The 11,103-nt window shown below is 35.0% G+C and overlaps 2 protein-coding genes across 7 annotated transcripts; one reads left to right on the forward strand and one right to left on the reverse strand.

The window, feature by feature from the left end:
* The first annotated feature begins 662 nt into the window (after nucleotides 1–662).
* Nucleotides 663–4,265, forward strand: LOC114164666 (homeobox protein ATH1-like). Of its 5 annotated transcripts, XM_028049405.2 has the most exons (7): nucleotides 664–1,114; nucleotides 1,328–1,434; nucleotides 1,557–1,623; nucleotides 1,834–3,050; nucleotides 3,291–3,643; nucleotides 3,776–3,836; nucleotides 3,924–4,265. In XM_028049405.2, the coding sequence occupies exons 4-7, from the start codon at nucleotides 1,944–1,946 to the stop codon at nucleotides 4,086–4,088; spliced, it is 1,686 nt and encodes a 561-aa protein (XP_027905206.1). In that variant the 5' UTR covers nucleotides 664–1,114; nucleotides 1,328–1,434; nucleotides 1,557–1,623; nucleotides 1,834–1,943; the 3' UTR covers nucleotides 4,089–4,265. The 5 variants fall into 5 exon arrangements, with proteins under 5 accessions (XP_085522695.1, XP_027905206.1, XP_027905207.1 ...); XM_028049406.2 differs by having other exon boundaries at nucleotides 664–1,470; XM_028049404.2 differs by having other exon boundaries at nucleotides 664–1,434.
* A 474-nt stretch (nucleotides 4,266–4,739) lies between these two features.
* Nucleotides 4,740–9,353, reverse strand: LOC114164667 (protein NDL2-like). 2 transcript variants are annotated; one of them, XM_028049407.2, is made up of 11 exons: nucleotides 9,111–9,353; nucleotides 8,382–8,481; nucleotides 7,219–7,316; nucleotides 6,999–7,087; nucleotides 6,418–6,478; nucleotides 6,236–6,322; nucleotides 6,076–6,153; nucleotides 5,939–5,995; nucleotides 5,780–5,835; nucleotides 5,359–5,494; nucleotides 4,740–5,261 (listed from the first exon to the last, which is right to left on the reverse strand). In XM_028049407.2, the coding sequence occupies exons 1-11, from the start codon at nucleotides 9,204–9,206 to the stop codon at nucleotides 5,040–5,042; spliced, it is 1,080 nt and encodes a 359-aa protein (XP_027905208.1). In that variant the 5' UTR covers nucleotides 9,207–9,353; the 3' UTR covers nucleotides 4,740–5,039. The 2 variants fall into 2 exon arrangements, with proteins under 2 accessions (XP_027905208.1, XP_027905209.1); XM_028049408.2 differs by having other exon boundaries at nucleotides 7,194–7,316; nucleotides 9,111–9,322.
* Between the last annotated feature and the right edge of the window lie 1,750 nt (nucleotides 9,354–11,103).

The following is an 11,103-nucleotide window of genomic DNA, read 5'->3' on the forward strand; positions in this document are numbered from 1 at the left end:
TTAGGATTTTAGGTTGTATATATATAAAATGTTTCAAAACCATTAATTTAAGATTTTTGTTTTTATTTTTAGCATAAATATAACTATAGAAGTTGTCTTTAATTAAATCACACGCATGTGGTTTTTAATAAAAACATTTAGAAACGTGTTGTTACATTTAACTTAAAAATTAAGAACCTTTAGGATTTAAAAGAACTCATGTAGGTAGAGAGATTCACAACCCACTCCTTCAGCGCGCGCATACACGCATTTAATTAATTTTTTATTAATGAAAATCGTATAAAACTTAATTACGTGGGCCCCACAAAATCACCTGTACAAACAAATTATTTAAAGTGTGTAAAGATATGGCTTTTAACAGTAAAAAAGGAGGTGCACGTCTATTATTTTCACAAAATGAATATAGATAGATAGTGGCTGTAGTGTAGCTATGGTAATTACCCGATATGCAAAGTTATAATTCTGTATGAAGTCATGGATTTGCTCATGCAAAATTAGAAATGTGTTAAGTAGGTAGTAAATAATTGTAGCAATAAATAAGAGTTGGTACAGTACAGGTTCATTCGGTTCCACAGTATAATCCATTTATCGGAAATAACAACAATAAATTCATGTAAAAGTAGGTAGGATCATCCAAGCTACCAAAATATGTCGTCATTAGGGGGTTTGCTTACATCACTCCTTCAATCTCCTCTCCTGTGTGTATCTGTGTCTGGCCACCACAAAACCAAGAAAGGACACTGCCATGAGACTAAAACAACAGTGTTTCACTTTCCCTGTCTCTCTCTTTTCATTTGCCTTGTGCGCTTAGTTGTTACATTCTGAAGGAAAAGCTTGCAACCCCATTTCTTTATTTACTCTCCTTTCTCCTCACATTAGTCTTCTGGTATTAAAATAGTTAAAAAGCAAAGGGCTTTCTCTGAAAATGTTTCTGAGGTTACCTGCCATGAACAGGAGTTTGAACAGAGAGAATCCAGATATTTTGATTATGATGATTGCAGGGCAACAGATAATAAGGGGTGTTGAGGAGGACAAAAGAGATCAGAGAGAGAGCCAAGACATGGGCCCAGTAAAGCCTGCAACACAAATGAGTGCCACTGCACCAAACACTAATGTCTTCACCCTTCTCCTCCCTCTCCCCCCCTCTTTTCTTGTTTTACTCTTTTCTGCCTCTATACCTTTCCCTCTTAACTTATGCCTTTTATTTTATTTCCATTCATCTCCAGCATCCCCACTTCCTTTTTCATTCTCTTTTCGACTTTGACACACTTTTTTTCCTTTTCATGCTCTTCTTCTTCAACTTCTTGTCTTTAATGTGCAACACTAGAGGAAAGCTTGATGGGGTCTAAGGAAACGACACTCTTGTTTTGGGGTTTGGAGGCTTGAAGAAAAAGATTTTTCTGTTCATGCAAAAGAAACCAACGCAACTTTAATGTTGGTCTTTTTTTTTTTGGCATGGCGTTAGCAATGGTTTCTATTTCTTGCTTTTGAACAAGTACGTAGCCTTGTTACTTGCCACTGCCGTTCTTTTTCATTTTCCTTTGTCATTCTTGTAGGTTCTCCAAAGACAACATACGTTGGCAAGGAGTTGTTAAATGTTACTCCTTTGCAGATTAAGTGAAGGTCGGTTGTGCTAGCTCGCATCATTTTGGTTTGATACTTGACGTCTTTTGTCTGTCAGTTGATATTTTCATAACTAATCTAAAAGCATTCTTTGATTAATTCTTCTCTCCTTTCTTCTTTCCACCTAAAATCTATTTTGAATGTTTCTGCATAATTATTTATCCACTTGCTTCTTTTCTCATCATGGTGCGGATGTTTCTTGTTGCTTAGGTCTATCTTCTTTCCTCTCTTCGCTATTGTTGGATCATAACGCTCAGTGAACCTTTTCTTGAAGACAACTGCTAAATCAATAGCCTCATTCATTAATTACTTGTTATTTGATGGAGAGAGATATGTACATTGCTCCACTGGAGATTTCTGGGCGAGGTGGTACAGTAATAGATGAAATATCTCATCATTCCACCTCAAATCCTCTCATTCAGTGCTATTCACTTGACCTTAACAACCAATCCCACATCATAAATGGAATTTCAATGCTTTCTGGAGAGCAAGGTGAACCAACAAGTAATGTCCATGCTGGTGCTTGCTTCATTAATCCATCAACTATTGCTGACTCTAGTCCATTAGTTACATCACGGAGAAAGACTATTGTGGGAGATGCCTCAAATCCCATGGCGAACTCTGAGTTTCAAGAGCATTTAGTTGGAGGAGTGCCCCTCACTCCTGCTTCGCTTGCAGCCATTCTTGCTGATAGAATTGGTCTTGAAGAAAATTTGGAGAATTCAGCAGCTCTGGCTCCCTCAATCTTCTCCACGGGGGCACTAGAGGTATTCTTCAACAATTTGTATGGTACTTCAAACCCTTTGTCTGGAACTTTTGAGGAGTGTGGTTACAATGAAGTTCCTAGTAAGTGGAATGCTAACAAATTTCATAAAGCTCCGGAGAATGATGGAACTTGTCAGCCCTATTCTTCTATAGCAAACCTGGATCCAAATGAATGGGCAACATCAAACGTTGCAAACATGGCCAATTATGCTCACTATTCCTCTAACTTTAGTAAAGAACTTTCTCTGAGTCTTGCAACATCTACAGCCGCAGGACAGCGCTCAGACGTGACTTGCTCTAATATGACCCCGTGCATGAATGGAACCATTTCCTGCAGTAGTAGTAGGGAACTTTCTATGAATTTGGGTGGTAATAAATATGTACAAATTTCACCAGAAGTACTGGAATCGAGATACCTTCTTGGGATTCAAGAGATACTTGCTCAAATTGCAAGATATTCATTTGAAAATCTGGAACAGTTAAACTATTCAGCCCCTGGTAATAGAGCAGGTGGGCAGAAGTCAGCTTCAGCGTTTCCACCCAAGAGAAACATCTTGACAGATCACAATGCAAGTTCTGTTTACGAATCTCATGCAGAGTCTCCATTGCAAAGGCAGGCTGCTGAATCTAAGAAAGCCCAACTGCTGGCACTTCTACAACTGGTATGACACTGCATCATAAATTAATTCTTTTGATGTTCATATTAATTATGGTCATGCACAGAAGAATCATGTTAGTAATGCATTGCACTTGTCCACGTTCAGATTCATGGATGGTATATAAATTGCTAAAGTTGGTTGGTAATAATGGTCTGAAAAACGGATAAGTAGAAGTGTTTAAGAGTAGAACATGTAAATGAAATATTGTCATACAACTAACTATCAATCTCTTTCTTAAATCAGGTGGACAATCGATACAGCCAGTGTTTGGATGAGATACATACTGTTGTATCTGCATTCCATGCAGCTACCGAGCTGGACCCACAAATACATGCACATTTTGCTCTTCGAACCATCTCTGTCTTTTACAAGGAGTTACGGGAGAGGATTAGCAACTACATTCTTGCCATGGGATCAAGTTTCAACAAATCGTGCACGGAAGAGACTGAATGGTCTATTGAAACTTCATTCCTTCAAAAGCAATGGGCTCTACAGCAGTTGAAAAGAAAAGATCAGCTGTGGAGGCCCCAGAGAGGCTTGCCGGAAAGATCTGTCTCGGTTCTACGGGCATGGATGTTTCAGAATTTCCTACACCCGTAAGTTTCAAATATGCAATATGCCTCTTTCTTGGACTGGCTTTATACTTCAATCATCAGAGTTTTATCCATGAAACGAATTTAAAGAATATATGTAAAGAAAGTGCTTTTTTATTATTTGATGGATTTCAGGTATCCCAAAGACGCAGAGAAGCATTTGCTTGCAGTGAAAAGTGGGTTGACTAGAAGTCAGGTATTTTTCTACTACTCTTGTTTGTTTCTTACTTTGTTCAAAGATGAACAATCTGATATACTTGCTCGGTTGTGTCTTGAAACTCAGGTATCCAACTGGTTTATAAATGCTCGTGTGCGGCTGTGGAAACCTATGATTGAAGAGATGTATGCTGAAATGAACAAAAGAAAGGCCTGTCGAAATGAAGAAGAAATCCAGAATAACCATGGAAATAGGATAAGCATGAGCAACCAAAGGTTTAATGTTAACTAAAGGTGTACAAAGTCGCATAACGATATAAAGCACCTTTTTCTTTATTCAAATAGAAAACAGAACTGAGGCCAAAATCTGAGCTTATTGTTTTGCATGGTAGGTAGGGTATATTATTTAAGAGGATGCCCATGAAGAAAATAGAATATTGGAAAATTTTACGACATTTATTTGTCCATTCGTCCTAGAACTCGTCTTATTTTGGCTTGATTTCTTTTCCTTCCTTGGCGATGCACCAGTAAATGGGTGAAGCCGTAAAAGCGGTTAAGGTTCTTAAGAAGGTAAAGTCCAACATGGAAAGAGGCTCATGTTAAGGCAAAAGTATTAACAAAGATAAATCCTAGTCAGATAAAAGTACCGCCGGGTTGATGCCGTTAGTCATGCCATGGAGGTTTGGGCATACATACCTGCAAGAAATATCAAGTTCGTCATTGTAGAAAAAACTATTACATATACTATCTATGCTTTTACCAATTAATTTCTTAACTGCTTTAACAGGAAAAAAATCCCGATGTTGCTTTCATTATTTCACTTCGGCCTTTCAGGGTCAGGAATCTCTTGACGAAAAGTATCAGCGGGCGGGTAAAAAGATACCGACATGAAAAGGAATTGAGTGTAAGATTAAATGGTGTGCCCACCGTGTTAGCTTTACAGTTGTAACAAAAACTGTCATTTTTTATTTATTTATCCAAAAATAACACTTAAGCTTTAGCAACTATGCAGACTCGCTAACTTATGTCTATGACTACATAAATAAAAGAATGACTATAGCTGCTTTCAACTAAACTCTTCCCCCTTTTTTTTTCCTCTGTCGATTCTCTCTTCGTCTCCCTCTATCTACAATGACATCACCCTTTTCACCAGATTTTTGACAAAACAAAGAACTATAAACTTGTGCAACAATCAAAATACAAAATAGGTGCCAATCTATATTCATCTACGACTACTACCGTACTACATCTCCACTGAAATTCGTGTCTTTATTGGTTTCAATTTCAAACCCATGCTCTCCGGGGAGTAAAGCTCAGGAGAAATGCAAGTGGGACTCAGGGGACTTCTTGGGCTGACACTCAACTTAGATGGTCTGTACAAGCCATATCCCATGAGAAAGTACTCCAACGGTGTTAACATGGCATGAGGTTGCTCCTCTGTTACCATTGACCCACACGCTTGAACCTGCACTTCCACCCACGGTAGCTATTAAATCTAGTTCATTGCTTATTGGTAAACATTCTTCTCGCAAATTAAAATGAATATGAATTGTCTTACGCACTTCGACTAAGGCACTGAGTCGTCTATCCAACTTAGATGCCATGTGGAGAGCCTCGGAGTGAAAAGGAGACATATCCCCGACAAAAATTAGTGAACGACAATGTAATTTTCTCAATCCTTCACTGATGTCATGTCTCCTGAAAAATGACAATACAAAGTTATGGCTACGTTGCTGCTTCATATTATGTGGAACTACAGCGTCACCAAATGCATTTATGCATGAAAAGTGGTAAATTAACAGCGAGTGAATGTGTAATTAGATTCTGAGTCTCCAACTGACGTCTAGCAATAATTGGTACCATGCTGAGAGCAACTCCACTCCTACCCCCACCACCACCCAACTCATACATATGTATAATAAAATAGGTAGTCACGTTCGAGTTGGATGAAATGAAAACCACTATTTTGGAGTGTTATCTTACCCATTAATCGCTTCAAGGAAACGCCACACATTCAAACTCTGCCTCTCATCCAATGACTGTCAAGAAATATTTAAAAGAGAGTCAGACAAGGGCTCAGTTTCAAACTGCCAACACACAGAGTCCATACACGGAAGCGTAAGTAAGATAAATTGGGCTAACCCTTTGGCATGCTTGAATAATATCCGACACTGGCAAATAGTCACTGCCTCGAACTTCCTATCATCACCAATAAAGTTAATGACTCAACCTCACAACAGAAGGAATGGGAAATTTTTCTTTTGCAGGAATAGGCATACCTTGCTAAAGTATCGCTTTAGCAATATTTCTTTAACCACCCCACACATGCCGTAAAAGTAGAGTAAATTTGACATGACCTGCAATTATTAGTCTTTAGCAAAAGGTGATATGTATTCTGATAATAAATAAACAAAGCCTCTCAGGTTTAGAAAAAAGAACCTTATTGTACAGCCATTCAGTCCAAGATGGTGCTTTACATAATGGAGAAACAAGTATCAAACCAAGAACACGATGTCTATATTTCACCTGTTGTTAAAGTAAGAAATATCTGTGAGATCCCATTCAGCCATTTAAGAATGGTAAAAAGAAAGAGAGACAGTGCGACATATACAAAGACTCACAGCAAATAAGGCAAGAATGTAAGCCCCAGCAGTCACTCCCATACACATCACTGCACTCTGACTGCAAAGGAGAGAGGGGAAATATATTAAATTGCCTTCTCAAGATCAAGGAGACGAGATCAGTTGCACAAGTTATAAACACGTCACTTTTAATGCACAAAGGAAGGATCTTTCAGTTCAAATATAGTAAAGTAAAAGAATAAAAAAAGCAAATATTTCAAATTGAAGCCGAATTGAAATTGATCTAACATTATTGTCTTCATGCTACATAAGGGGAGTGGGGCGGGAAAGGATGGATTTAGGGAATAAGACCCTTGTTTAGGAGTTAAAAGTTTCCAGAGTAAGAGATTGCGAAGGAAATAGCATAGTTTCTATACTGAATAATTGTGATTCACTATAGCAACCCATAACTTGGCTACTTGGAAATAAAGGTTTTACCGAAATTTTGATTTTCAACAATAGGGAACGAATCTGTTTCTATTTCATATTTCATTATTTCCATTTGATTCCACTCCACTACCTCTTAAAACTTTATACAATGAACTAAATGGAAAGAAATTGATGAGTGAGCTGAAACATACCCAAAATAATTAAGAACTTCGGCTATTTCATCAGCTAAGTCGTCAGCAGAAAGAATTGGACCGTCTGGATCAATGGCAGCAGCTCCCAACTGCAATAATTCACGAAAAGGTATAAAATGATAAGAAGCGAGATACATCCAAAATTAAAAATATTTAAAAATGAGTGGGGATAAGTAGCAAGAAACAGCATATTACAGTTTCAAGAAATAAAGTTAGAGACCTCATGCCCAGGTGGACTAATATGATAGATGCAGAAATTGTGAAGCAGTAGCGAACAGGCTTCTGGACAAAATAACAACCCTTGAAAGCAGGAGACATCTGATGAAAACCACATGCAAGCAAATGGTTAGATTGTTGATTTGTCAACTAGACAACAGTTGTTTGGACAAACTTCTTCATAAGCACTTCTAAGAGAAAAAAATAAGAAAAATGAAAAAAGTTTTTCTATAAATTAAAATTAGTTTACGGCATACGTTAATTTGTAAAAATTCTTGTATATAACTTCTATAATTTTTTTTTTAACTGGTGCATAAGCTAATTTTAGCCTATAAAGAAGTTCATTATTTTTCTTCTTATTTTTCTTTTCTAGAAGTGTTTATGAAAAAACTAAACATCACTTTATATTACGACATTTTGTGTATAAAACCAATTTTTTATTTATTTTATAACCATTATATTGGTAAATCACGGGCCCCCCCTTCTTACTGAACACAAACCACTGTCATTTATGCGGTTGCATATTCTAAGAGAAAACTAGTAGAACCATAATTTAATTACACAAAACTACCATACTTCCAATACCACATCATTGAATCTCTAGTTAAATATAAGGAGACATACCGTTACCAACTTATTGATTAAAACAAATCTATAAATGAGAATAATTTGTTTGGTTAAAAAACATTATTTTGACTTTTGAGGAATACATACATAACCACACCAATTAAGAAATAAAAAGATTTTGTAAATCACGTGGGAACACATTAAAAAATCATAAAGAAATGCATTTTAATGCATATTAACGAAAAAAAAAATTCTTAGTCAGTACCTTGCACAGACGAATAGGAATTAATGAACTAATAAGTTATATGAAATAAATGAACTAAGAAAAAAAAGGTTGAGATGAGTAGTAACTCTTTCAAAGTTACTCATAACTTAACCCCCTTTCATACACACACATACACAAGTTAAAAAAAACTAAAAAAACTAAAAGGTAATATTAAATAAAGCATTTATTTTATTAAAAACACAATATCATGTAATACATGTTTTTCTTTGGGTAAATATAACCATGTAATAAAGACTATTGAAACGGCCTTAATCATGTCCAACGAGTACTCATGAGCTAGAATCATCATATGGAAAAAGTTTCATGATACTTACAATTTAAAGCCAAATCAGGATACGTGATTAGCGCTGGTTTTTCCTGGTCCCCATACACAGCAACAGAGACACAACCATAACGAGTTCTTACAACATGTTCCTGCAAAAAGACCTCAGTAGCTCATTAATCCGGAACAGCGCCATAAAAATACCCAGAACAGACAATAAACTACATAAGAATATGATAAAACACCTCCTTCATGTTTTAACAGCCAGAAGAAGGGCCAAAAAAAAAATAAAACCACGTCATCTATTGTAAGGTTCCCGCATAGGCAACAGTGTGTAAATCCTCTGGTTTTTCAGGGTGCTCATTCACGGAAAGAAAAAAGGAAAAAAAAAATAACAAAAAAGTGCAAATCATTGAAGGCTGACACTGCAAGTTAAGAAAAATAAAAAAAAGTATATCAATCTGCACCTGCCAGAATCCTATCGGTGATACCGATTAAGACAATTAAAAAAAGTTCAAATCAAATCCAGTTTATTTAATCCATGGAAATCATGCAACAAAAAAGAAATCCTCATTTAAGGCTTTATAAAAACACAGACTAAAGTAAGCGTATAATTCTGAAGCAATGCAACAACATTATGAAACGCAAAGGAAGAACGTCGTTTTTAATCAATCAAGCGAGGAAGAAACAGAATGAGTTAAAAAAAAACGAGAATGAAAACAATAATTGAGTTAGAGATGAAATGAAATTGTGAGTGTTAGTGTTAGCGTTAGTTAGTTACCTCGGGTGGAGAAGAAATGGCTTCCATGTCCACCGACACCGAATCCGCCATTTCACTCTCAATAGCGTCGTGAATGTGTAACCACTCACACTCCATTCCTTTCTTTCTCCTGATTCGCTTTTATAGTTAGTTCTCAGCGCTAGCATGCGTCAATTTCTCTCTCTCTCTCTCTCTCTCTCCATTCTGTGCTGGTCTCGCACGAGTCACCGACGCTCATCCCCGTGCCAAATTCAATTCAAGCCACACCAGCGCTCCGCATTAACACTCCCTTACTTAACCCCACACTCTGCTTCGCTTAACCATGGTTCCCAAGCCGACACTTTTTCCTTCACATTTTTTCTCCCTCCCTTTTTTAAATATTAATAACTAACATATTTCTTTTTCATTAAAATCGCCACTGTCACGTCCAAACGGATCCCCTTTTGGGTTTTTAATTTCCTTTTTTTAGTCTTTCATCTCAGCCTCTAAATTATTTCTCTTTTAAACATCTCCCATTAAATGGACATCAACTACAATAAAAATACAAATAACTATTTTCTTTTTTATAAAATTTCGGTAAACGTGTTTATAAAACAATATATAGTTATAATTTAACGGTTAACTTTATAAAAATCGTGTTATGTATTAAATTATTGACATAAAGTCAGTTGTCTACAGTTATTGGTAAAAATCATGTGCATTTTTTGAATATTGGAATGATATACATTATGCACATATTATTATTAAATTGGGTTAAATATGTTTTTGTCCTTCAAGTTTCAGTGAATTTTGGAATTAGTTCCTCTTCAAAATTTTATATCAATTTAGTCCTTTATTTTTAGAAATACGTGAATTTAGTCATTCTTACCAAATTTTGTTAAGTTTATTTGACATTTTAAACACGTTGTATGATAATATTTGAGTTAACATTAAAGTGAAAATGTGTCAAACAGTGTAAACAATTCAAATACTATCATAAAATGTGTTTAAAACGTTAGATAAACTTAACAACATTTGGTTAAAATGACTAAATTCAAAAATGAAGGACTAAATTGATTCAAAGTTTTAAAGAGAAACTAATTTTAAATTTCACTGAAACTTGAAGGATCAAAAACATATTCAACTCTGTTAAATTCCATGCATAGCATGCAACATGAGGCATGGGTTTGGTTATTATAAATCTAAATAAATATAACTAAGTTAGCACCCACAATATTGCAGGAAATGTGTTAATTAAAATGTATTATTAGTTAGAGCATAAATTGATTATACTTATCATAAAATTTATCTTACACGAGAAGTTAAATTAATTGTACCGAAATTAACGCCCTCGATCCTTCAGGGAAAAGACAAGATAATTTTTATATTAGGATAAAAGTAACAGAAAATATTGAAAGAAGTATTTACAGTATGAAAATATAAAACTTTTACATTTTCAAATCATTAAAGATAACTCTTAATTGAGGTTTTAAACTTATTCTTCTGTAAATTTTATAAATTGAGTATAGCAAATTATTAAAAGATAGTGAATGTCCATAAAAGTTATACCACTGGTTAAAAAATAGTATAAACAAAATTTAAGATAAATAGTATATTTTAATAAGGAGAATTTGATCAAACTCTCTTTTAATTATCCTTGTGAACTTAACTTATATACATAAAGTAAATCAGAAGTTTATAACTTAAAATTCATTTTGAAGCTGTCATAATTTATATTTATTTTTCCTCTTAGTTGAGATTTTTTACACTGTTGAATTCTGGTTTATGTAAAATCGTTTATAGTGTTGATAAACCTACCGCAACTTCATACTTAAAATCATTTATGTGAACTTTTTTTATATGTTTTACAAATCGTAAAACATATATTGGCTATGAAATTATCTAACAATAACAATAGTAGTAATCGAATCAAAACATTGCACTTAATTTAACTAAAGTGACGTGTCTTGAAAAACAAATTAAGATGCCTTGTGTGTCGTATTTTTTCCATGAGATACAATTAGCAAAATGTCTC

The sequence above is a fragment of the Vigna unguiculata genome, chromosome 9 (genome assembly GCF_037176805.1).
Source record: "Vigna unguiculata cultivar grain cowpea cultivar isolate G323 ecotype 2 chromosome 9, ASM3717680v1, whole genome shotgun sequence".
Classification (NCBI taxonomy): Eukaryota; Viridiplantae; Streptophyta; class Magnoliopsida; order Fabales; family Fabaceae; genus Vigna; species Vigna unguiculata.